The 24,282-nt window shown below is 33.8% G+C and overlaps 4 protein-coding genes across 5 annotated transcripts; 2 read left to right on the top strand and 2 right to left on the bottom strand.

The window, feature by feature from the left end:
* Positions 1-3,021: 3,021 nt before the first annotated feature.
* On the top strand, positions 3,022-11,000 carry LOC114402356 (LRR receptor-like serine/threonine-protein kinase ERL1). 2 transcript variants are annotated; one of them, XM_028364892.1, is made up of 27 exons: positions 3,022-3,329; positions 4,838-4,976; positions 5,105-5,176; positions 5,292-5,363; positions 5,461-5,532; positions 5,622-5,693; positions 5,835-5,906; positions 6,298-6,369; positions 6,476-6,547; positions 6,644-6,712; positions 6,857-6,928; positions 7,063-7,134; positions 7,207-7,278; positions 7,358-7,429; positions 7,509-7,580; positions 7,689-7,760; positions 7,863-7,934; positions 8,017-8,088; positions 8,183-8,254; positions 8,352-8,423; positions 8,514-8,585; positions 8,697-8,768; positions 8,849-8,922; positions 9,014-9,145; positions 9,238-9,576; positions 9,783-10,150; positions 10,396-11,000. In XM_028364892.1, the coding sequence occupies exons 1-27, from the start codon at positions 3,206-3,208 to the stop codon at positions 10,750-10,752; spliced, it is 2,970 nt and encodes a 989-aa protein (XP_028220693.1). In that variant the 5' UTR covers positions 3,022-3,205; the 3' UTR covers positions 10,753-11,000. The 2 variants fall into 2 exon arrangements, with proteins under 2 accessions (XP_028220693.1, XP_028220692.1); XM_028364891.1 differs by having other exon boundaries at positions 9,014-9,157.
* Positions 11,001-11,908: 908 nt separating this feature from the next.
* LOC114402420 lies at positions 11,909-13,417 on the bottom strand. Its single transcript, XM_028364985.1, has 2 exons — positions 12,610-13,417; positions 11,909-12,314 (listed from the first exon to the last, which is right to left on the bottom strand). Exons 1-2 carry the CDS (start codon positions 13,390-13,392, stop codon positions 12,207-12,209), a joined length of 891 nt encoding a protein of 296 aa, XP_028220786.1. The 5' UTR covers positions 13,393-13,417; the 3' UTR covers positions 11,909-12,206.
* An 860-nt stretch (positions 13,418-14,277) lies between these two features.
* Positions 14,278-17,462, top strand: LOC114402472 (mediator of RNA polymerase II transcription subunit 31-like). The gene is made up of 6 exons (XM_028365052.1): positions 14,278-14,399; positions 14,644-14,741; positions 15,325-15,421; positions 15,679-15,757; positions 16,185-16,477; positions 16,725-17,462. Exons 1-6 carry the CDS (start codon positions 14,350-14,352, stop codon positions 16,726-16,728), a joined length of 621 nt encoding a protein of 206 aa, XP_028220853.1. The 5' UTR covers positions 14,278-14,349; the 3' UTR covers positions 16,729-17,462.
* Positions 17,463-18,591: 1,129 nt separating this feature from the next.
* LOC114402786 (ATP sulfurylase 1, chloroplastic-like) lies at positions 18,592-22,802 on the bottom strand. Its single transcript, XM_028365463.1, has 5 exons — positions 22,122-22,802; positions 20,096-20,501; positions 19,597-19,857; positions 19,416-19,502; positions 18,592-18,998 (listed from the first exon to the last, which is right to left on the bottom strand). The coding sequence occupies exons 1-5, from the start codon at positions 22,628-22,630 to the stop codon at positions 18,861-18,863; spliced, it is 1,401 nt and encodes a 466-aa protein (XP_028221264.1). The 5' UTR covers positions 22,631-22,802; the 3' UTR covers positions 18,592-18,860.
* Between the last annotated feature and the right edge of the window lie 1,480 nt (positions 22,803-24,282).

The following is a 24,282-nucleotide window of genomic DNA, read 5'->3' as shown; positions in this document are numbered from 1 at the left end:
CCTTTTATTAAGTACTCAAATTATTTACTTTATCTTTTTAAAACGAGTCAATAGTTAACCATGTATGTAAGCAATAATTAATAATTTATTAATAAGAGTGATATTAGATTTGTTTTCCTTCAATAATGTCTCAGATTTAAATTTTGTTAATAAAAAAAATATCTTTGAAAGAAAAGAATTTAATTAAGGATAATTAGTTATTTTTTTCATTGATATTAGTCATTAATAAAATTGATAAATATTTATATGAATAACATAATAATAATAAAAATATAAATAAGTAATTATATTTTTCTTATAAAGATTTAAAAAGATGAAGCACTAAAATATATTTATTTATATTTATCATATAAAATTATTAATCATATAAAAAGATTTAATTTATATTTTTGGTCTTTCTGTATTTATAAATATTAGGCAAGTTTTGGATAAAAAAAATGGTCGTAGCCTGTAGTTTCCTTGCTAAGTCTTGATGGACAAGTTCTCGGTTTTCCACAGCCTATTCATGGAAGTAGTAAGCAACCATACACCATTATAGAAATAACACGATAACCACACGCCATTTCTTACATCATGCGTTTACTAAAGTTATTTTTCTCTCTTCTTCTTTGATGAAGATATGGTATTAATATTCAATATTAGATTGGAACTTGTAGATCAAATTCAAGAGACACTCTATGATAAGGATACCCCATGCATTGCTTTTTGATATAACATTTTCTATCTCTTATTTCCATTTTATGCAATGGAATAAAACTTCTCAAATAATGTCAAAGCCCGAAAATTGCCTACCAAATAAGAAAACCTTCCGAAGGTGATCTTACATATATTTATCACGATTCATGAAGAGTATCTTAATGTTCTTTTTTTCCTAAAATGTTTTTATGCTTTTTTTTACTCAAAAATATCTTAATGTTTTTTTATCCATCAAAATCAAAGAGAGAAAACAAAATATTTACAATAACTTAAATATTATATTCGATTAATTGAGTTACACCTTTAATGTTTGTTTACTTACATAAAGTAATGCCTTATTTTTTAAGACATTCGTTATTTTCATTTTTCAAGAAAGATGCGATATTTCACACATTTTTTTTCTTCTAAAGTTTTGTAATCGTCCTTGTGAACCTGCATGTTCTTTTGATTTCTTAAATACTCATATTGTGTTCCGGCAAATTTTTAAAATGCTGTTTTAATATTAATTTTATCTAATAATTGATAAAAAGATTATAAAATTTTGACTTAATTTTTGGAATAGTTTCCATTTTCGAAACTTAGTTTGCGAAATAAACCTTGTTCTTGTTTTTATGAAAACTTTAATTCAAATGAAATAGAGTAAATATTACTTTTGTTTCATTATATTTTAATTATAAGTTTTTTAAAAATATTATAGTCTTTTATATTTTTGAATTTATTTTATCTTTTATGTTTATAAAGTTTTATTTCAATCATTTCAATATGTCGTTAACTTTAAATTTTAAAATAACTAGTTAAAAATAATAACAATTAAAAATCATCATGTTTTTAAATTACATTTCTTCACCTACTTCCTTAAGTTTTGTCATCTTCTTATGCAAATTTGATAACCATTATAACATCAATGAAATTACCATTCACTCATATTTATAATCTCTGTAACATTACAACCATCATCAATAAATAAATAAAATCTCAAATATTTATCTATCAAACAACACCATCACATCATCTCATAGATACATCACAACCCAACATGGACATAGATAAAAAAAACATTAGGACTTAGCAATTATGGAAAGCTTTAGTTGATGATACAATGATGATTTTGGATATTGTTCTTTGCTAATATTTATTAACGAAAATTAGAAGAAATTATCGAAATGAAAATTTCAAAAATATAAAAGATCAAAATGAAATTTATAAAAACATAAATGGCCAATTGAAACTTTGAAAATTTAATGTATTAATATGAAAATTTTGAAAATATATAATATCAAAATAAAAATTTTAAAACTTAACGTACAAAAATAAAAAAATACTAAAACATAATGAACTAAAAGTTACATTTAACCAATAAAATATAAGAATATAAGTGTGTAAACATTCCTTTGAAAACAATCAAATGTCATGAAATTAAATATAAGTGTGTAATTTTTCTTTAACTTTTATATAACTTTTTTTTCCTCTTATTATTTTCATTTTTTTCATACTCAATATTGTATTCTATTTATTACTCTGTCTCTCTTATTTTATTAATTTTTCTATTTTTCTTCCTTCCTATTATTAAAAAAGTGTGATTTCATCATTTTTCTACTTATACAGTAAAACACCTAAAAACTTTTTCTATTGATTAAAAGTAATTACATTGATTAAATGGAATATAAAAGTAATTATTTTTATTTCACATACAAATACAAACATTTTGTTCATTGATTTATTTATTTTTTCTAATTAGTGATTTATCTTTTGAAAAGTTTATTTTTATTTTTTTATGTTATTCATTTTATTAAAAATAACTTTTTATCTTTTAAAAAATATACTTTAATTTTTAATTTTATTTAAAAAGTTCAAAATACTCATTCAATTGTTTAAATGTATTCAAAATAGTTATTGAAGGATAAATTAAAAATATTAAAATACTATGTGGAATGTTTTAAATAAAATAAAGGATTAACATATTTTTTTAAAAAAGATAAAAATTATTTGAAACAAAATAAATAAAATGAAGGTTGAAAATAATTATTTGATCTTAATTATATTACTTTCTAATCTTGGTGCCTTATCTGGCACGCTCCATGATACAAAATGGTACGAGCGCGCTGTCCATGTGTCCTGACGCGCGTGTCTTTGGTTAATAGCCGACAGCCGTGGGTGAGAGTGAGAAAAGACAAAGAGGTTTAAATGCACGCGAGGAGAGGCGCGTAAGTAAATGGGAAAGCGATAGCTGTCAAATACGCTGGGAAACGGCGAGTACGAATGACGGCGGCTACCACCCTTATATTACAGTCACAGTCTCACATAGCTATCCTAACGTCGCTTCACGCCGTTTCCCATTCTCTCTCTCTCTCTCTTCATAACACTCTGCCTTTTACAGTTCATGCCAAATGCCTGCACTCTCTCTACCGAGCAATACCAACAAACAACCTTTGTCATTCTAACTAATAACCACTGCATTTTTCTCATACTTGTTGCTCTCTTCCACTACGTGTAGTGGTTGGTAACAACAATGGAAGACAATGCCTTCCTGCTCTTGTTCTATGCTGGCCGTCGCAACTGGAAGCTTCTCATGTCTCCTTTACTGCTCGTGCTTTTGCTTCTCTCTCCACTTGCTTCCCCCTTCAGTGAAGAAGGTTTTTTTTTTTTGCCTGCATTGTCATTTTGACTCAACCCTTTGGTTCTTTTCGTTTTCTTCGTTCTGTCCACCCATCCGAATTTTGTCTTGCATCTTTTCTCTCGTCTTTTGTTTCGTGGGTAGTGTGGTTCTATTTCCTAGTGGCGTTGTTTTTGTTGTGTCACTACTGTGTTTTTGTTTGAAAAAGTTCCATTGGAATGTCGTTTTTTCTTCACCACGACAAAGACAAATGTTGTTTTAGTTTTCTCTTGTTCGCCGTTGGGTCATTCGATTCTCAGGTGTTTTTGTCGGCGGCTCAGATGTTTACGACGTTGGATTTAGTGTTACACTGTTGTTGTTTTTTGAGGGGGGGGGGGGGGGGGTGGGGGTCCTGGAATAATAAAGTGCTTTTTTTCCTTTCGAAGAATGAATTCACGTGCTTTTAGATTTTTATACATAATTGAACTTACTGTGTTATTATGATGAGTCATGAATGAATCTGAATTCGGTATGGTAACGCCTTTTCATATACCTTTTTGCTCTATTTACCTTTACCGGTGGATACTTCATTTCATGCCATGCAAGGCTTAAGCAAAACACCATTTGAAGAGATTCGAAACTTTAAAAGATGCTCATTTTTTGTTGTTGGCCAGTTTTGTGTAAGTATGGTTTTTTATGTGATCCGTGCAACAGTAAAGATTCATAATATGGAAATCTTAACTTTTAATTAATCATTTTGATTATTTAGGTAATACATTATTTATGAGTTGTTTAGTGTTGCTACAGTTTTAGGCAATATTTTAAACTGTGTGTTGAATTGTTCGCTTTGAGCCTGACACTTTGACTGTTGTTCTTCAGTTTCAGGGTATTTCCATATTGTATTTATTTTTCTTTAGTTTTGGTTACCTTTCTGCATTTGAACATTGTAGTATAATACAGTGTTTTTTTATTTTATGATAATTTTAATATTATTTTATTATACTTCATTAAAACCAGCTCACATGGAAAACTGACTTCTTTTACTGGCACACTCAAACTTGAGTTTATCCATTTAAATGAGTATGAATTTGGTATATATTTCAAACTCGGTACTTTTCTTTATGCTGGAAGGAGATGGATTGCACTTGCAATCTTTAATTTTGCGTTAATTTTCCCAAAATGTTTTGGCCACATTTGTGGGGTTTGTTTATGACTATTTCCGTAGTTTAATAAATTAATAATTGCTAATTTTTTTCTAAATATTTCTTTATTTCAATTTGTCTTGGCAACTATTTTTTTTGGTAGCATGGTATGCGGGTATGAATACTAAGCACATATAAACTAAGTAATTGGATACAGTGATTAATGTATTAACATTAAGGATGAGCTTGGGTTAAAACAAAAAAAAAATACTAACCATAGACAGTGGAACATTATAGCATAATATGGTATTGTATCTATTGATATTGATAATTGATAAATTCGTACGGGTTACTGAGTTTTGAAAGTGCATGAGTGTTGAATGGTCTTGAACTTCAAAATGCACAGGACAAGCACTAATGGCGATGAAGGCTTCGTTCGGCAATATGGCAGACACTCTCCTTGACTGGGATGACGCGCATAATGACGACTTTTGTTCTTGGCGTGGAGTTTTCTGTGACAATGTCAGCCTTACTGTGGTTTCTCTGTGAGTTTATTTTATTATCCCTTGGAGAATATTTGCGTTACTTTATCTTAATATCTTTCATTGAGTACTTTTTTGTGTGTTAATTAACTGTTGTTGTTGAGTTAAAGTGCTTTGTTTTGTTTGTGCAGGAACCTCTCCAGCTTGAACCTTGGTGGAGAGATATCACCAGCCATTGGTGATTTGGGAAACCTGCAATCCATGTATGTTTGTTTGGTTTCATAGAGTTTAACGTTTAACATTCTGTTTAATCCACATATCTGTTTAAGTTTTACTCTTTGATTTTACCTTAAGAATCTGCATTTTTTTGGCATTCAGAGACTTGCAAGGGAGTAAACTAACCGGGCAAATCCCAGATGAAATTGGAAACTGTGCAGGACTCGTTCATCTGTAAGACTCTGGCCTTATTCTTATTTATAACTTGTTTTTTTAAGGGTTGTTTCAATGACATAAGTGCTTATCACGATCTTTTTTTGTGGAATTGAAGGGATTTGTCCGATAATCAGCTTTACGGTGATATACCTTTCTCCTTGTCAAAGCTGAAGCAACTCGAGTTCTTGTAAGTTTGAAAACAATATATAGCATTCAATGTGTTTTGCTTTTTTAAATTTTAATCGGATGAGTTTTAAGTTGAACGGGTGAATGCAGAAATTTAAAGAGCAATCAATTGACTGGTCCTATCCCTTCAACTTTAACCCAAATTCCAAACCTGAAGACTCTGTAAGTTCTTATCTTCTTTTAAAGTGTGTGGTGATTGTTGTAAGTTGTAGCTTTTTTATATGAAAGAGGATTTTTAATGCCTCATTGCTTTAGCTAGCTGCGTCTAAATAAGTTCTAATTACTGCTCGGTCATGTTTATAGTGATCTTGCTCGAAATAGGCTCACTGGAGAGATACCAAGAATACTCTATTGGAATGAAGTCTTGCAGTACCTGTGGGTTTAATCTTTTCATTGTAAACTTTACAGGGGTTGACTAAGTTTTTAGTCCACAAATTTTTGTTTGACTGGTCAAGTCCTTAAACTTTTAGAAATTTCATTTTTTTAGTTCTTGAACAAATATTTGAATCCTTTATTTTTATTTATTTAATGAGATTTTAAGGACTAAAAATTGAATTTTTCAAAAGTTTAGGGACTATAAACTTTAATGGGAAAAAAATTGAGGGACATTAACCAGTCAAACAAAAGTTTAGGACCTAAAAATGGAATATCTAAAAATTTTAGGGACTAAACTTTGTTAACCCACCTTACATTTACATTTAGATGATTATTCATTATTATTGTATTATTCTTTAAGGGATTTTTTTGTCATTGTTCATTGATCCAGTGGGTTGCGTGGGAACATGTTGAGTGGTACTTTGTCCCCTGATATCTGCCAATTAACTAGTTTGTGGTATTTGTGAGTATCCCAACTCAAGCACAATGCGGTTTCTCTTCGTTTCCTTCTTGTGTCCTTACGTCAGTTTTGACCTTTGTTTTTTCTTTTGTTTTCCTTGATTTTTCAGTGATGTGAGAGGCAATAATTTGACTGGTACCGTACCTGACAGCATTGGGAACTGCACAAGTTTTGAAATCTTGTATGTTGTGTATTTGGTATTTGGTATGTTAAATATTTGATTTGATTTCCAATAATTTTGTCCTCATTGTCACTTTCTTGTTTCATTGAATTTCAGGGACATATCATATAATCGGATTACTGGGGAGATTCCATATAATATTGGATTTCTGCAAGTTGCTACTTTGTACGTATACTTTGACTGAAGTTATTTTAATTATGGCACTACTGTGAATCACTTTTGTTTGACAATGGTGGACTGGTGGGGGGTCATGTCATATTGAAAGGATAAGTATATTTATGATCAATTATCACTGCAATTTCTGCCTAGGTCACTTCAAGGAAATAGATTAACTGGGGAGATTCCAGAAGTGATTGGTTTAATGCAAGCCCTTGCAATATTGTAAGCATACTTCATCTTTTTGCCAATATGAAGAACATATTATAAATTTAGTGGCTCGAGTGATATAATTCAATATATTTTTTATATTTTGATTATTGAGATGTGTATTGTATTGTAACTTGACATTGTGGTAGGGATTTGAGTGAGAATGAGTTAGTGGGACCAATTCCCCCAATTCTTGGCAATCTGACTTTCACTGGCAAGCTGTGAGTGTAACTTTGTAATGACTTAAACTCCTTTTAGTTGTTGCTTCTTGTCTGACAACTTCAATTGTTTAGGTACCTTCACGGAAACATGCTTACAGGTCCAATACCTCCCGAACTCGGCAATATGTCCAAACTGAGCTACCTGTGAGTTGACGAATAATATTTGTATTTTCATTTTCCTATGTTTCTTTCAGCATGGATTTACTGATTATGTTTTGTCCAGGCAATTGAATGACAACCACCTAGAGGGTAATATTCCAAATGAATTTGGGAAGCTAGAACATCTTTTTGAATTGTGAGTTTGTCAATCAGTTACACTTTCAATAACAGTTACCCATGTCAGTGGTGTAAAGTTGTTTCATTTACTATTTCAGGAATCTTGCCAATAATCATCTTGATGGAACTATCCCACATAACATAAGTTCTTGCACTGCCTTAAATCAGTTGTAAGATTTCTGATCGCTGCCCCCTAGTCATGTTGAACTGTATCAAATGTTATGTAGTTTTCAATTACCTTAGCATTTTTTTTTTCATTCATTTGATTTCTCTTGCAGTAATGTGCATGGTAATCAGTTAAGTGGTTCCATTCCATTGAGCTTCCGCAGCCTAGAGAGTTTGACATACTTGTATGTTATCTCAAACTGTTGTATATAGATTTGTTGACAAATATTAATGGCCGTTTTCTTCCCTTTTTACTAAAGTAATATTAAATTTTTTTTAATCTCTAGAAACCTCTCTGCAAACAACTTCAAGGGGATTATACCAGTTGAGTTGGGGCATATCATTAATCTAGACACATTGTAAGTTTATTGAGTAAACCATCAATCCTGATGAATTACAATGTGCGCTGTATTAATTATTATGTTTTATACTCTGTTTCAGGGATCTATCTAGCAATAATTTTTCAGGGATTGTGCCAGCATCTGTTGGTTTTCTTGAGCATCTCCTGACCCTGTAAGATAGAAATTGCAATGAACCATGTTATCTTATTATCATTGAGTTTTCTATTACTGGTGACCTGAATAATATTTGCACATTATAAATGCAGGAATTTGAGTCATAACCACCTTGATGGTCCCTTGCCTGCTGAATTTGGGAATCTCAGAAGCATTCAGATTCTGTAAGTTCTATAGACTTTTTATGAAAGATAAAATTCAATGTCTGATTAAGTATTCTACATGATTTTGTTAATGCATAGTGATTTATTCTGCCTCTAGTGATTTGTCATTCAATAATCTCTCTGGTATCATTCCTCCGGAAATTGGACAGCTGCAGAACCTTATGTCTCTGTATGTACAATTTGATTTATTTTGTGCTTAATGTATTGTGTTGTTGATCAATAACAACATTAACTTATTTTTACGTGAATTGTATGATAGGATTATGAACAACAATGATCTGCATGGGAAGATTCCTGATCAGTTGACTAATTGTTTCAGTCTTACCTCACTGTGAGTACGCCTGTCAGCCAGCTTGTTGCCTTTACTTGTGTTTACCCTTCTTCCCATTGTTACTTTGTTTGAACCGTTTTCTGTGCTTTTTTTTTTCTTTTCATGTTTTAGAAATTTGTCCTATAATAACCTTTCCGGAGTAATTCCTTCAATGAAGAACTTCTCACGGTTTTCAGCTGACAGGTATTGCAAACAAGCCTTGTGGTTTTATTGTTTTTGATCTTCTATGTATCAATGACACTGACACATGAGACATTTTACAGCTTCCTTGGAAATTCTTTGCTATGTGGAGATTGGTTAGGATCAATATGTTGCCCTTATGTACCAAAATCAAGAGGTGTGGTTCTGTAACCTACTTTTAGCCTTTATGCAACTGAGTTGTTTGAATATAGTGATGTCAATTTTTGTACCTTTTTTCTTTTTTCCAGAGATTTTTTCGAGAGTTGCTGTTGTATGCCTCACGCTTGGAATTATGATATTGTTGGCCATGGTAATTGTAGCGTTCTACAGATCCAGCCAATCGAAGCGATTGAGGAAAGGATCCAGCAGAACTGGGCAAGGCATGTTGAATGGTAGCACTTTCTTGTGATAGTAGTTCTGTTTGCCTTAAATGTTTTCTTATTTTTGTAATGTTGTGCTTGCTTCTTTTCAGGTCCTCCAAAACTGGTTATTCTTCACATGGATATGGCTATCCACACCTTGGATGATATAATGAGATGTACTGAGAATCTCAATGAGAAATATATCATAGGGTATGGTGCGTCTAGCACTGTATACAAATGTGTTTTGAAGAATTCCCGACCAATTGCAATTAAGCGACTGTACAACCAACAAGCACACAATTTAAGGGAGTTTGAGACTGAACTTGAAACAGTTGGGAGCATTAGACATAGAAACCTTGTCACCTTGCATGGATATGCTCTTACTCCCTATGGAAATCTCCTTTTCTATGACTATATGGCGAATGGCTCACTGTGGGATCTTCTACATGGTAATGTTGCTGAACTACTAGAATTTTCTAATTGAATTAGTAGATGATTTTGAAATTATTTGTAGCAAGTGTTACTTTAAATGTGGTACTTTTTGACATTACTCTGTCTCTCTCTCTCTCTCTCTCTCTATATATATATATATATATAATTTTATGTTGCTCTAATGCTGTGTGGATCTTGGTGCTGTATTTGTCTCATGACACAGGTCCCTTGAAGGTAAAACTTGATTGGGAAACTCGCCTGAGGATTGCTGTTGGAGCAGCAGAAGGACTTGCATATCTCCATCATGACTGCAACCCACGTATAGTTCACAGGGACATAAAGTCTTCAAACATTCTGCTGGATGAGACTTTTGAGGCTCATCTTTCTGATTTTGGCACTGCAAAATGTATCTCAACCACAAGAACTCATGCATCGACTTATGTCCTTGGAACTATAGGCTATATTGACCCTGAGTATGCCCGAACATCTAGGCTGAATGAAAAATCAGATGTATATAGCTTTGGCATAGTTCTGCTGGAGCTACTTACTGGGAAGAAGGCAGTGGACAATGAGTCCAATTTGCATCAATTGGTATGCGTATTACTATAATTAAATCTGTATTTTGGTTCATATAGATTATCCTTTTCATTATGAAATCAAATCTGTTTATTGCAATCTAGTGGTTCACAAAAATATAATAGTGGATATGCATATTTTTAGAGTGAATATTGTTTTCATTAGGTCAACGTACGTACAGAAAAATGCTAATATACGTCAATTCTTAGCTTTGTTGATGCAATGTGTATTTCTTGACTCATTTTTGCATGATTTTCCAGATATTGTCCAAGGCAGATAGCAACACTGTAATGGAAGCTGTGGATCCAGAGGTCTCCATAACCTGCATTGATCTGGCTCACGTTAAGAAGACTTTCCAGCTTGCTTTGCTTTGCACGAAAAAGAACCCTTCTGAGAGGCCTACTATGCATGAAGTAGCCAGGGTGTTGGTATCACTACTTCCTTCACCACTAAGTAAAATCCTTGCCCCTCCTGCAAAGAAGTTCGACTATGCCCATTTCGTGATCGAGAAGGGACAACAACGAAAAGTGGAAGAACAAAAACCTCAGCAGGATAACATCTTACCCAATGCTCAATGGTTTGTTCGTTTTGGGGATGTTATATCCAAAAGCACTTGACCTTTCTTACCCATGTGCCTTTGAAGGGTTCATGTCAGTGACATAAGTTCAATGGGTGAAAAAACTAGTTTCTTTTTGTGATTAGATATATCCTTTATATTATTTTTACATATAGAGTATGGAGCATATGGATAGGGGATACAAAACACTTTACTGTTAGAGAACGTTTCTACTGTATATCTTACAAGCACTTGTTTTCAGGCATTATTATGTCAAATGTTTAGAGCACTTACGATGCTTCTTTTGCATGTTATGTTTTTATTTTGATTTTGCAATTAGTGATATAGTGATTGGTTATAGTGTAAATCAGTAGGGCGTGCTTATGCAGTTTATCATATTTTGATTTTTGTATTCGAAAATCTGTTTGACAAGAACTATTTATCTTGGCTGTGAATTTAGTGTAAAGCAATTTATACTTGCGTAAACGAACTGGTTTTTTAACATTTCAAAATTGAACAATCTTTTATTGGTTTTTGTGAAATTAGTAAGGCTTACCTTTGTGAGTTGCGACGAAGTGGTTACATTTTATTTTTGAAATTCACTTACTCTAGTTTTTGTTACAAATTTCTCAATTTAAACTTGTGTCATTTGTCGACTAAAATTCTACACTCTACTGTGTTGTCGACTAAAATTCTACACTCTACTGTGTTAAATGAATAGTGTCCTTCCCTGATGCTGTAGAGTTCTTAATTGAACAAATAAACAAAAATAAACAAACATGTTATATTTTCACCTTTTCTTCATTTTTTCATAAATTACATCATTAGTTATTTTTTTTTCTTTCTTTCTTTCTTTATTTTCTTTATTTTGTATGTATTTTCTTTCTACCATTTACATCAAAAAATAAAGTGTATACTCATTATTTTTCTATAATTTTTTTCTAGTTATTGAAGTACTAAGAGAACTGTTGTTGAAACTTGAAAGTACTGGACCTCTAGATGAAGCTCCGTTATTTTCACTAACATTTAAGGTTATTACTTTTCATTGTTATATACAGGGGCTGTTTTAAAAAATTGTGGGATACAATCTAGGTACAATTCTTTTAGGATTTTACACTGCTCTCTAATTAAAATTAAAATGTCATCTCCCTAACTTATGTTTCCTTTTAATGTAAACCTTAATTGTAAAGAATATTAAAGAAAAATTTCAACATTAATTTGAGAATAACTGAAGAAAAAAGTAATACTTTCTTGTCCAAGGAAGAACAATGTACACGTACATAGTGGTAAGTAGAAGTTCTGCTATGAGGAGTATGAGCTATCTTATGGAAATGACTGATGAAGATATATTCTTTGACAATCCACTTTCGAAATTCTTAACAAATGAAACCCGTAAATTGCAACAGACTCGACAAACTAAATCAAGAGAGGTTGGTTTATAATCCATAGCCTGATAGGAATTTAGTTCTAGAGCAGTTTTGGTACTTCTCTTCTGTATCATTGATCCTGTCAAGTCTATACCAGTTTCAGTCTGGGAAAATACTTTCTCTTTAGCAGCCCTTCAATCATATTGTTGTCAGTTACAACGGAGAAGCATCCAAAAGCTTGCTTTCTTGTGATTTTCTGCACAATATTGAGAGGCAAAAAATAGTAGAACTCGGTTTCACATAACTTATATCGTAAGCATTTAACAATTTATCCTCACCTGAACGGGAATCATATGAATCTACACATGGATTCCATGATTTTATTGTAATTATACATGTTGAAAAATGATCCAAAATGTTCTTATAAGAAAAGGATTACCAAGTTTCCTATAGCTAGGGTTCTAAAATCTTGTAGCCATGCAAATATAGGTAGTAAAAGCAAAAGAAAAAAAAGAAGGGGTATTGGATGTTATATTGTTATTACTTATTACCTTTGGTGGATCCCATTTTTTCATTTGTACTGCTTTCCTTCTGCAGCTTCTTCTTCGGCTCATCATAATCAGCTCTCCAAGTGTTGGTGGCCTCCTTACCGAGTCACCGGCACAATCTTCAAGATCAAGCTCTTTCTTTCTTAGTTCTTGTGCACTTGAAGTTACTTTTTCCAAATTCTCATCACTTTCAAGGAAGCAAGACTTAGGTGGATACAAAGGAAATAGACACTCAAGGAAAGTAGCACCAATTGGACTTGATAAGCCTGTTGCATAGCTGCTTGTGCCACTGTCTGTCTCTGAGGAGGTTGGTGAGGATGGGGTGGTTTCCCTCAGTGGAATGGCAGTGGAAACTTTTGCTGATGGTACAAGACAATTTGCAAGCAATGAGGGAACTGAACTAATAAAAGACTCATCTTCATCAAAGCTAAATGCTTCAAGGTCTAAGGTAGTTATGCTTTCATTGTCACTGCTGCTTAAGCTTAAGCTTCCTTTCTCTTTGTCATCATGGCCAAAGTTGCATGCAACAGAAAATCCTGAAGAAGATGCTACATGAATAAGTAATGGCTTTGAAGGCACTGGGTGGTCCACTGAGAAATTGGGAAGGGGTTTTCCTGGCTTTTCTTCCCAAACAAAGGGAACTGAGGCAATTAGTTTGAGTGGGGTTATAGGGATCTCTGCCTCTGGCTTCCAATCTTTCTTAGGAATGCCTGGCTTTACTTCCCATATGAAAGGAACTGAAGGTGGTTCCCTAACATGCTTCTTCTTCTTTCCTCTTTCATTCATTTTTTGTTGCTTTGGTGCAATTGAACTATGTCCATTTTATAGTAGTTGTCTTTGTGAGTAGGAGTGGTTCAGTACCAACTTCTGTTACCTGTACCATTTTGTTTTCTGAGAGATTAGGCATACCTGCCCTCCATTCCAAATCGTCTACAAGTTTCTTTCTACGAATCAAGTTGACTTGGAACATTTCTGGCCAAACTTTGGGATCCACAGGTACATGAGTCAGTTTTGATACTGCCTATATGGCAATGGTTACCTACTTCTACAAATTAGTCCTACAAATAATTTAATGATAATTTAGTGTCTAAATTTTATAATTTAATATTAAATTGGTGTTTGAAAAATATGATTTAGATGATAAAATGATATCACAAATTTAACGGGAGGATAAATTTGTTACATCTTTTATGTATTCAGGAATTAAATTTAAATTTTTCATCTTTCAAGACTAATTTGTCACCCTTTCACACATTCATAGATAAAAATGAGTATTTATCCAATTTTTTATATTAAAAATTTTGATGGAAGTGCATTAGCAATAGCAACAAGTATAATTTTAAAAAAATACTTTTAAATTCTTAATTATAGTCATTTGGTCAAAGTTAATTAGTTTCCTTCTAAAAATTAAACTAATCTTGTTTCAAGTCAAGTCAAATCATCAACCCAAAAGAATAGATTTTAATCCAACTGAATTTATGAATACACCAAGTAAATAATTATAAATAAAAAATAAAAGAATATATGTTCCTTTGTCAAGATAATATTGGGCTTCTCCTAAAAAAAAGATAATGTTGGGCTTCTCCTAAAAAAAAAGATAATATTGGGCTAACTCAAACGGATTTGTCCAGTGAAATAAGAGAACGCTGCCCGATGCGTTTTCTTATTGCTTGCACCAAATTTCGTGTTTGAAACTCTCGTGTGTGTCGTTTTTGTTCTTGCAGTTAAGAGAGTACAAATTCCATGGCTTCTAAAATCGAAAGCGAGAATTCAACCGATACTTCTCCATCATCGTAAGCTAATTTTCCATGTATTTGCTTGCTTCCTATCACATTATCATACCCCAATATGGTTTGGTAATGAGCACAGGTTTTTGTCTTCTGCTTGATTTGAGGCACATAGCCTTTTTTGTTCAGGGCTTTACTTATTTTCTCATCAAATTTATGTGGGTCTTGATGATTTTCTTCTTTTACGAAAAAAGTGTCATTTTGGGTTCAGTGGGATATATTCGGCTAATGATTGTTGCAATTTCTTCAGGCCAAAGAACATATACAAAGATCCAGATGATGGGCAGCAGCGGTTTTTGCTTGAATTGGAGTTTGTTCAGTGCCTTGCCAATCCTACCTACATCCACTGTATGATTTTCACTTTGATTTGATAGTTTCAGCTTCATTGAACAAAATACCTGCATCTGTTGATTGTTGCAAGTAATTAGTTTTCTTTGACACAACAGCTTATTTAGGACAAACATTAGGCATATGGCACTTGGTCGGTTTAAGGGGATTAAGGCTTTAAATTGCAGTCGTGTTTGCAATTTCATTACAATCCTTGAAATTGTAATGAAGTTACAGATGATGATGTGGCCACAATTGCGGTTGCAGAGACCACAAAACCGTTGGCATTGCGGCCTCAAATAGCTGTTGCAGACCTTTTTTAAAATCTGACAGAAATGTTTAGGGATTTGATAGCTTGCCCCATTGATGTTTCCTTCTTTTTTTTTTATCGTTTTTTCTTTGTTGTTTTGTGTTTTGCCTTTGAGCTCGAGGAAGATTACTTATCCTCAAAACTTTTTAAATTTTATTTGTCTTGACGAAATTCCTTCTTTATAATTTTTTAAAATGAGCCATGCTTTGTCATTTCAATGTGTATCTGAGTTACTTTTATAGTTTTGTTTGTTTTTTTTTTACCTTATTCTTATATTGTTACACTTTTGAACAGATTTGGCTCAGAATCGATACTTTGAGGATGAAGCATTCATTGGATACTTAAAGTATCTTCAATATTGGCAACGCCCTGAATATATTAAATTTATTATGTAAGCCTTTTCTTCAAATTAGGTATTATGTAATACAATTATACTCCGGCACTGAGTTATTTCAATTAGGTTAAAAGGATTAAAAAATTTAGACTAGGGATACATGAAACTCAACAGTAAATGTGAGGCACGTGACTATGAATATCTGGTTCTGGCATCTTTTACTTCTTTTCTGCCCACCCCCTTATTTCATTTGATGTTTTGCTTTACTCTGGCTGAGTTGCTATCCTAATTTAGTCATTTTCTATGAATGCTAGGTATCCTCATTGCCTCTATTTTCTTGAGCTGCTTCAGAATGCAAATTTTCGCAACGCAATGGCACATCCAACCAATAAGGTAAATGGCAGTATCTTTTTGCTCCTGTCTGAAGTAACGGCATTCTCTATTTCTTTTATAATAGATTCTCCTTTAATAGCAAATTTGCTTGTAAATGTATGAATTGAGGTTGAGGGCAGAGGTGATCCTTTGAGTAATTTTTCTTAACTTGAACAATCTCTTTGTAGGCAAATCTACAGTCTAGTCTTTTATTGTATTTGTGATATTGTGAGATGATAGGAATTGATAATTGATAAGCAAAGGTTTAATGCCACCCTGATATACATATCATGTCACTGATAGATTTATCAGTCTAGTTGGTTAATTATGGTCGTTCACAGATCAAGCCAGATGGCCTGCACTGCAAATCTTTGAAATAAATAACTTTGAATAACTGCTTGCCTTGTATTTCTGGATTGTGCAAATACCATTTGTTTTTGTATTTTAGGAACTGGCACACAGACAGCAATTCTACTTCTGGAAGAACTATAGGAACAATCGGCTAAAACACATTTTACCAAGATCACTTCCTGAACCTGCCACACCTGCAGCTCCTGCTCCTGCTTCAACTCCATCTCAGGCACCTGTGTCTGCACTACCACCAGTACCTGCAACAAGTGTTGCTGTGACAGCAGCACCTTCTCAAGCTCCTTCCCCAATGCCATATGTTATGCCCCCTGGCTCTGGTCTTGCAAAAAATGACATGAGGAATCCTACAGTTGATAATAGAAGGAAGAGAAAGTGAGTGTATAATACAACATGTAAATTGATTATAAAAACAATGCAATGTGGTTGGATCAGGCAATCAGTTTATTTTTTCCTTCTTAGTTGAAAAATTGAAGTGGTGATAATGATAGAACCAAACTTTTATGCAAGTTATTTTTATTACTGTTAATGTTACTAAATATTAGTTAATTTTCACTTGGGCTGACTCAGTTCTGATTGGAAATCCATATGCAGTTAGTCATTACTTGTTATGTTTATGCAGATGAGTTGTGAAACGATTTTACAATTGGCATATTAATTTCTATGGTTTCCACTGCCTGGCATTGCTTTTGTTGAAGGGCAAATGGAATAGAAAGACAGACGGCATGTGATACAAATAATGAAACTTTAGCTCATGGCATTCAATGAAATTGATCCCACCTACTTCTTGTATGGACCTTTGTGATGCGGTTCTTTGAACACTTTGCTGCATCCTCCTCGAGTTTCCGTTGAAGATTTTGATTGACTAGTTCATAGCCAGTGTACCTAATTTGAAATTTTGGGGTCATCAGAATGAGAAAAAAGGAATTTGCTAGCCTTCTCATTGCTTACACGTATGATGTCTACCTATTATCTTCATGTGCATATTTCAAGACAGCTTCAATAGGAGCAGAAATGGTTAGTTTCGTACAACATGGAAATCGAGTTATCATGGTGTGGTCGAAAATTACAAGCCTCTGAAGCTGCAACACCTTAGCTTGGGACATGGGGGTGTTAGGGTGGTTGCCTTTTTGTGTGTCTTGTCCGTGGTAGTTGAGTAAAGCTGAGTAAAATTGCGAGAAACACAAACATGAAACTCAATCGGGGGTTGATCGTCTGAAGTAACTTTTATAAATTCATATGATAAAGCTATGAAAATAAACAATTTTTTATCCTGTACTTTCCTTAGGAAAATACAGAGATTTTTGGTTTTTAAGATATTGTTATTGTTGGCAATCATAAAGGAAATTTTCTTTTAATACAGTTATTTGTGCAATTATTTTACAATTAAGAAGCAATTGCCTCGTGTTGTAAAATATTTTTGGATGCCCGCAAATTACTGTATTTATTCGACTAAGTCATGAACCACAAAAATATCCTTTTTTCCTATCTCTATTTATAACTTTTTTAAAAATGATTGTACTTTACATGGCAAAGTACAATCATTGATTAAGAATTTAATGATTGAGATTGTGATAACTAATGTAAAAGTTATAATCTCAACTGTTTTCAATTTCTCTGTTATAATTTTACACTTGACCAAGTGTACTTTTCAACATTTTTATTTTAAAGGAGGAAAATCCAGCATGGTGTCCTTTCTACAATACATTTCAGTATCAAACACATTCTTCGTTAATTGAGAGATAATAAGGAAAGTTTCACCACTGCCTGCCTTGGACTCATTACCAATTGCCGAATGGCCACCCCTTGCATTAGGGTATCTTAATCACTAATGAGGTGCCTTTATTCTATTACTGAGTCCTATCCCGTTGCATTTCCGTTGTCGTAAGTTTTCAGAAAATTAGCCTTTGAAGCAATTCCAATTTGTTTAGTATTGTGGCCTGATGACTCTTTCTTAGTGATGAACTTCATATATAGTTGCCAAATCATAAACGAGAACAGTTTACATAATAACATTTCAGGGTGCTCGTACATTTTTGTTCTCCTAGTTTAACTTGACGTGTGAACATATCCAAAGTGAGATTTTGTCACGTGTAATAATACATTTTCCTGTTCTTCACAGTTCAGAATTTGACTTTAGTGATTTATATACATTTATCTTTATTCTATTCCCATTCTTGTTATCGTTGTAACTTTTGTGATGATTTGATGTATTTTACCCTTCACAAACCCTCACTAACTTTTCCATCTTTCTTCCCAAAATCCTTGTTACACAACATGCACAAATTGAAATAATGTGATTGTTACATGTAACGCGCAAGTACTGTTTCTCTTACTAGGAACGTGACAGATTCCCCAGCATTGGGTAATGATAATGGACTAACTGTGATAAGAAAATCTTATGCTCATCATGTTGTCAATTTTATGGCTAAAAATGAGTTACATGTTGAATTAATAGGACTTCAAGCCGAAAATAATGAGATAAAGTGTAATGAACGAAAATGATCAAACCAAATCCTCCTTAGCACAACCACATTCATTATATTACAGAGAGTTGGCATGCACAATTGCACCATAAGTGCAAGAGGCTGTCTAATGCCATACATACAGAGAGAGGCAATGTATCTGTGCCTGTGCCTCCCCAGAGTTTTAATTATTATTATTATTATTAAATTGGGCCAGGAGTATGTATCTTAGCAGGAGAATACATAAAGCTTAAGGTTTCTCCCAATCATGAGATATACATTATAATACAAGATTAAGCTGGAACAGCTTCCGGCACTTTGCCATTGCTTGAGAGTACTAAGCTATCATAGTATTCAACCAGTACCTTCCAACCACCAGGGCACATAAATCCATCAGGAGGGCTTTCTTTGTTCCTTGCCAGTGTGCGCATCTGTAAAATGCAAGTAACCTTTGTTAACATACTACAAATATGTAATAACATACTCACACTATTATCATAATGAACACCATTATGTTACACCTAGAAAATACTTGTGTTCTTTTATAACAAAACCTAAGGTGCCATTTTTTTTATTCATGGGAATTGAACTTGGATAAAATAACTCATACATTTTGTTCAACCCACTTAGTTAGACATCCTTGATGCCTAAAAGATGCCATTTGGTTGATGAAATGTTTCCTATTTTTGTACTCCTGATTATAAAAATGTCACATTATTCTTACTTTTGAAAATAGGAAATAAAACAAAAATAAGGTGACATTTTAGTAATTAGAAGTTAAAACATAAAATGAAAATAAAAAATATTTTCTCAAATTCCAAGGTTTGTTATTCAGAGGATAAATGCACCTTTGTGCCTGATATGAACAGGAAGTCCTGAGGCCTTGAAGGGTCAAAGAATGCCATTTTACCCTGAGTCTTGTCATATGCAGCAACCTGCAAATGAATGAAAATGATCAACACATATTTCAAAGTGGCCTAAGTGAACTTCACTCAGTTTATACTAATGAGAAGGCAAATTCTCAATTACCCTGAAAGGAAGAATGTTTAGACGCTCTAGTCCCGGTGCCATGCTCAATACTTTCTTCCCATGGTCAGCATCATACAGATCTCTTTTCTCAACTGGATGGCTCATGCCTGCGGGGTCACGACCAACGATGTAGAAGTTAGCCCCTGCATTGATCCTAGCCTTTGCATGCCACTGCACCTCCGTGGGTCCAGCATAGTGCATGGGAGAAGGGAATATGGATACCACAGTGGTCTCTGGATCAAGAACACCATCCTCAAGTACCTAAAGAAAGACCAAATTGATACAAGGGAGTTTTTATGTTGAACAAATCAATGATAACTAGGGAGACAATGAAACTACATAAATTAGAAGGGAGACAGGCATCTTTGGAGTCGAACAATGATTGTGCGCCAAGAAAAGTAGCAAAGCAAAGATTACAATCAAAACAGAAAAAGGCACAGAAAGTGACATAGCTTCAACCATGAGACTATAAAAGTATTTGGTTTAGTACATCACACACCTTCTCATGTTGTTTCATTCGCCAATCAAGTGGGACATCATCAGCTTTGGTGTAGCCTCCCAGTGGATGAAGCAAGAGGACAGGATTCTTATAACCCATCTCAAGAAGCCGCCTACGGGTGTCAGTCATTAGCAAAGCGTGGCCATTGTGAACAGGATTCCGGAGCTGGAAGGCAAACACAGCATCTGCATTGCGCCTTGTGAACTCTGCACGGAGTTCTGCTGGAGACAGCCGAAAATGATCAAGTCCATCATTGTACTGGATTGGTTCAATGACCTCTAGGTCACCCCCAATCAACCAATTTCCAGCATTGGTTATAGTTTGTTCAACATAGGGTAGGCCAGGGGCAGTGGTTCCCCAAGTTCGGGCTATTCTTTCTTCTTTAGGATGCTTATAAATCTCAACACTGAAATAACCAAAAGAAAAGTATAAGCCATAGGAAAGGAAGAGAAGAAAACAGTTAAAAAGGAATGACTATAGAATAAATCAAGAATCATTCATACAACTGTAACTTACTACATATAACACACACATATAGAAGGCGCTCGAAAGTCAACTTATACAGCAATAGCAGACCAAAACAATTATTCAGGGAATGATTATGTTATTGACATACATTCTCCTACGTGTAAGACTTCTATTGGTATACAAAATACAGCTCTAGAGAGAGCTTTGTCAAACCATATTATCTCAAGTTTCGTATCAATGTTAACAATATCTGAATTATGAACATGTTTTATGGTCCAGAATGTCTTAATACGGGTCAATATGGATAAGGCACGCAAACTTCATTTTCCAAGAACCTATACCAACATGCCTTCAAACCTAAGAAGCATGAACAAATCTGTTAATCCGGGGATATTTTTGGAACAAGAATGTCAAAATACAATCTGCTGTCGTGTGTATTCTGGGACCACAGGAAGGAAAAAATCCACAAAGCCATATACATATGTCCGTACAAGCGCTACTATACCTATTGAATATACTTTTTATTTACAGCAAACTACTTAAAGTTTCTTATCCTCGATCTTCTTATATTATTTTTTCAAATTAAAAACACCGAGGGGAAACCAGAACCAACTACGCCTCAAAAAGATTGGATTGACATGAATAATAAAAAAAAATGGGGACAAACAACGACAGTAGTGGAAACTGTCTCAAATTCCACTACGGCATTGTATGAGTATGAGTGGTTGACTATTCAACCAAACATCATCACAATACAAAATGAAAAGGAATTGAACAAGGAAACAAAAACATGTACGGAAATAGCATATTCGTTCCAATTTCCGCATCTCTACCCTTTCCCAGTATTAAACAACCACAATTGTACATAAAAAAATAAAAAATAAAAACTTTAGTTCTCAGTAGTTGACCATATAAACTGCACAAATTCCAAGAAACGAATCACACTTGCATATATGAAATGAGCATAAAAGCATAACTTTCTCACAAGCAAGTTTTTTGTTCCACTACAGTACCTACTCTTGTCACGGGTGATACTCCTAAATCTTAATTGGATATTTTTCTCTTATTATTAGGAAAAAAATTAAAATAAAAATAGAGTTTAATTCTCATAAACTCGATCCATCAATCAGAAATCATTCTCTTTATTACTTAATATAATTTTTACGATAATTATTTTAAAAGTTAAATAAATTTTTAATAAATAATAATTTATGATTAAATATCTTATATTAAATCCATGTCAATACATTCTAATTAAATTCTAAAAATAGCATAGACATATCATGTACTGTAATTTTTTTTTATCTCTCACAGAATAAAATAAAAGTCATAAAAGAAAATAACAAAACCCCCCAGTCCCTCCCCTATCACTCTAATGCTCCTCCTTTCCAATCCCATACAAGAAAGCAAAGCCTAATTGATGAGCTACACACGTTAAGAAGAAAAACACACAACACAAGGCACAAAAACATGCTTAATTGAGCATCAAAACAACACAGGATTGAAACAAAACAAAAGCATAAAAAGCCACATGGGGGGCAGTGTCTAAGTGTCTTACTCATTGAGAATTGCAACAGGGTCTCCCTTGGAATCGAAAAGAGCAACCCTTTTGTTATCCCCGATCTTATGCTTCTGGGCATCATCAATAGCCAGCACGATGGGCACTGACATGTTCACGACCGACCCATCATCGAGTCGGAGAGAGTTGAAATGAAGCGTTTGGAGGAACTCGGCTTCTCTCATGAAGCCTCTGAGGGGTGTGGCCCATCCTTCGCTGAGGACATGGACCCACTCCAGGTCAATCCTTGAAAGCTTGATCCTCGGCAACGAAAGAGCCTCACCCTTCTTCAAGTCTCTTTCTGAATTATCCCTCACCACAAGCTCCACCAGCTTCCCTCCGTCTGGTTCGATCAGCGCGTTCGAAACTCGAACCCCCACGTGCCTCCTCGCCGGGAAGTTCGCAAATACGTTGACTTTCGGGGATGGGGCGAAATGGGTATCGAAGGTTTTGGAGAGAGAGTGGGAGGGGAAGGAGGTTTGGGTGAAGAAAGTGGCCATGGACGCCATTGAAGGGTTGTGTTGTAGTTGGTCCCTTTGGGAATGTGCTTTATAAAAAACAAAAAAGGCGAGTTAGTGGAGGAGGAGGGGCAAAAGGGTCAATCCAGGACGCACCAAATTTTGTGAACTTGCTTTGATGCTGATCCGTAACAGACAACCTAGGTTGCTCAGAACAATACGAGTTTCGGTTTTTATATATAAAGGGCCTTCATTCGACAGAGACTGATTCAGGAAGATGAACCTGGACACTTCTTTTTTACCCATGTGTGTGTATTTTCATTTTCTTCACTTTTAATTACTAATTAATGATTACCACATTTGTATGTATTGCTGGTGAGTTTTACCACATGAGTGGATTTTTTTTTTATATATATATGAGATCATTTTGAAATTATTTTTAAGAAATGAGATAAGTGGTGATATCTATTATTATTATTATTATTATTATTATTAAAGTCATAAAACAAATATCATAAATTCCCGCATTCCTGACCTGTTTCATTACCTCGGGGAAAAAAAAAAAAAAAACTTCATACCTGATACAGTTACAGATTAGGAGCTGAATTAGATTTTATTTTATTCTACTTTTGGATTTATATTTTATTAATTGTATGTGAAAAAAATGTTTCATTTTCTCAAGAATAATTTGGCAGCAAAAACGGTACCATTTGACCAGCTTTGAAGTTTGAACTAATTTTTAGGATCTGATTTACTTTGGACTGAACAGTAAACACATGGGTCCTTGATTAATTATTAGTAGGAGTGAGGCAAGTGGTTTTTCTATCCTGGTGAACCATCCTCCAGTCTTCCTTCGGGAGAAAGTGAAGCGCATCAAACAGATAGCGAAAGGCAAATAGAACTAAATTTGCTTAAAAATTAAAAGTAGTAGAGTATTCGCAGTTTAATTTTTCATCAAAAGATTATCTGAACCAAACTTAAATATTACATGCAATTCAATTTGATTTAGTTTTCATTTAAAATAAAATCTAAATCAAATTAAGCTATCATTTGACAGTTTGATTTGATTTAAATTTTATAATTTTTATTAAAATATTATTTATATACCTTCTTTTCATATTTTAAATAAAATTACATATAAAAATTTGTATGTGACAATTTATGAAACTTATTAATATATTAAATTTTTTATAATAAGAATTTGTCCGTTGAGGATCTTGATGATGATATAGTTGACATGATTCTTGAGTTTGAGGATGAGGTCGAAGGTGTGAAAGCTGACAATGGAGGCCACCGAGAAGCCCAAGTGGTGGGGGGTTTGGGTTTTTAACGGTTCCCACCGGAGGAGAGAAGAATGGGGACAGAGGAGGAATGTGGAGTTAGGGGTGATGGTGGCATCAGGGAGAAGGTGGAGAGAGGAAAAAGGACAGAGGAAAGAAGAAGAAAGAGAACTGAGCGAGAAGAAGAGGAATTGATGCGAAGGTTGTGAAAGAGGAAGGGACGCGAGGGATATATAAAATTAAAATTGTTAACATTCAAAGATGGTTTTGTTATAACTGTTTTTGAATAATTTACAATATTTACAAAATTGTCACCGTTATATAAAGGAGAATGATTATTTAACGATGGTGGTAGATACTGCATAGTAAAAAAGAGTTTTTTTAGTAGTGAATCAAGCATATTTTAAAAAAATTGTATGAAAA

This window comes from Glycine soja, chromosome 20 (genome assembly GCF_004193775.1).
Source record: "Glycine soja cultivar W05 chromosome 20, ASM419377v2, whole genome shotgun sequence".
NCBI lineage: Eukaryota > Viridiplantae > Streptophyta > Magnoliopsida > Fabales > Fabaceae > Glycine > Glycine soja.
Note: the sequence above shows the minus strand (reverse complement) of the source record. Positions and strands in the feature narration are given on the sequence as shown.

Bases quoted from the DNA above. Each gene is read 5' to 3' on its own strand.
- LOC114402472 (XM_028365052.1), top strand. From the start codon at position 14,350: ATGGCTTCTAAAATCGAAAGCGAGAATTCAACCGATACTTCTCCATCA. The intron at 14,400-14,643 runs GTAAGCTAATTT...CAATTTCTTCAG, and splicing joins ACCGATACTTCTCCATCATC to GCCAAAGAACATATACAAAG. The intron at 15,422-15,678 runs GTAAGCCTTTTC...TATGAATGCTAG, and splicing joins GAATATATTAAATTTATTAT to GTATCCTCATTGCCTCTATT.
- LOC114402786 (XM_028365463.1), bottom strand. From the start codon at position 22,630: ATGGCGTCCATGGCCACTTTCTTCACCCAAACCTCCTTCCCCTCCCAC. The intron at 19,858-20,095 runs GTGTGTGATGTA...GTCTTTCTTTAG, and splicing joins GAATGAAACAACATGAGAAG to GTACTTGAGGATGGTGTTCT. The intron at 18,999-19,415 runs GTGCATTTATCC...TGCATTTTACAG, and splicing joins TGTTCATATCAGGCACAAAG to ATGCGCACACTGGCAAGGAA.
- LOC114402420 (XM_028364985.1), bottom strand. From the start codon at position 13,392: ATGAATGAAAGAGGAAAGAAGAAGAAGCATGTTAGGGAACCACCTTCA. The intron at 12,315-12,609 runs GTAATAAGTAAT...AATATTGTGCAG, and splicing joins AAAAATGGGATCCACCAAAG to AAAATCACAAGAAAGCAAGC.
- LOC114402356 (XM_028364891.1), top strand. From the start codon at position 3,206: ATGGAAGACAATGCCTTCCTGCTCTTGTTCTATGCTGGCCGTCGCAAC. The intron at 5,533-5,621 runs GTAAGTTTGAAA...GGGTGAATGCAG, and splicing joins CTGAAGCAACTCGAGTTCTT to AAATTTAAAGAGCAATCAAT. The intron at 6,548-6,643 runs GTATGTTGTGTA...ATTGAATTTCAG, and splicing joins TGCACAAGTTTTGAAATCTT to GGACATATCATATAATCGGA.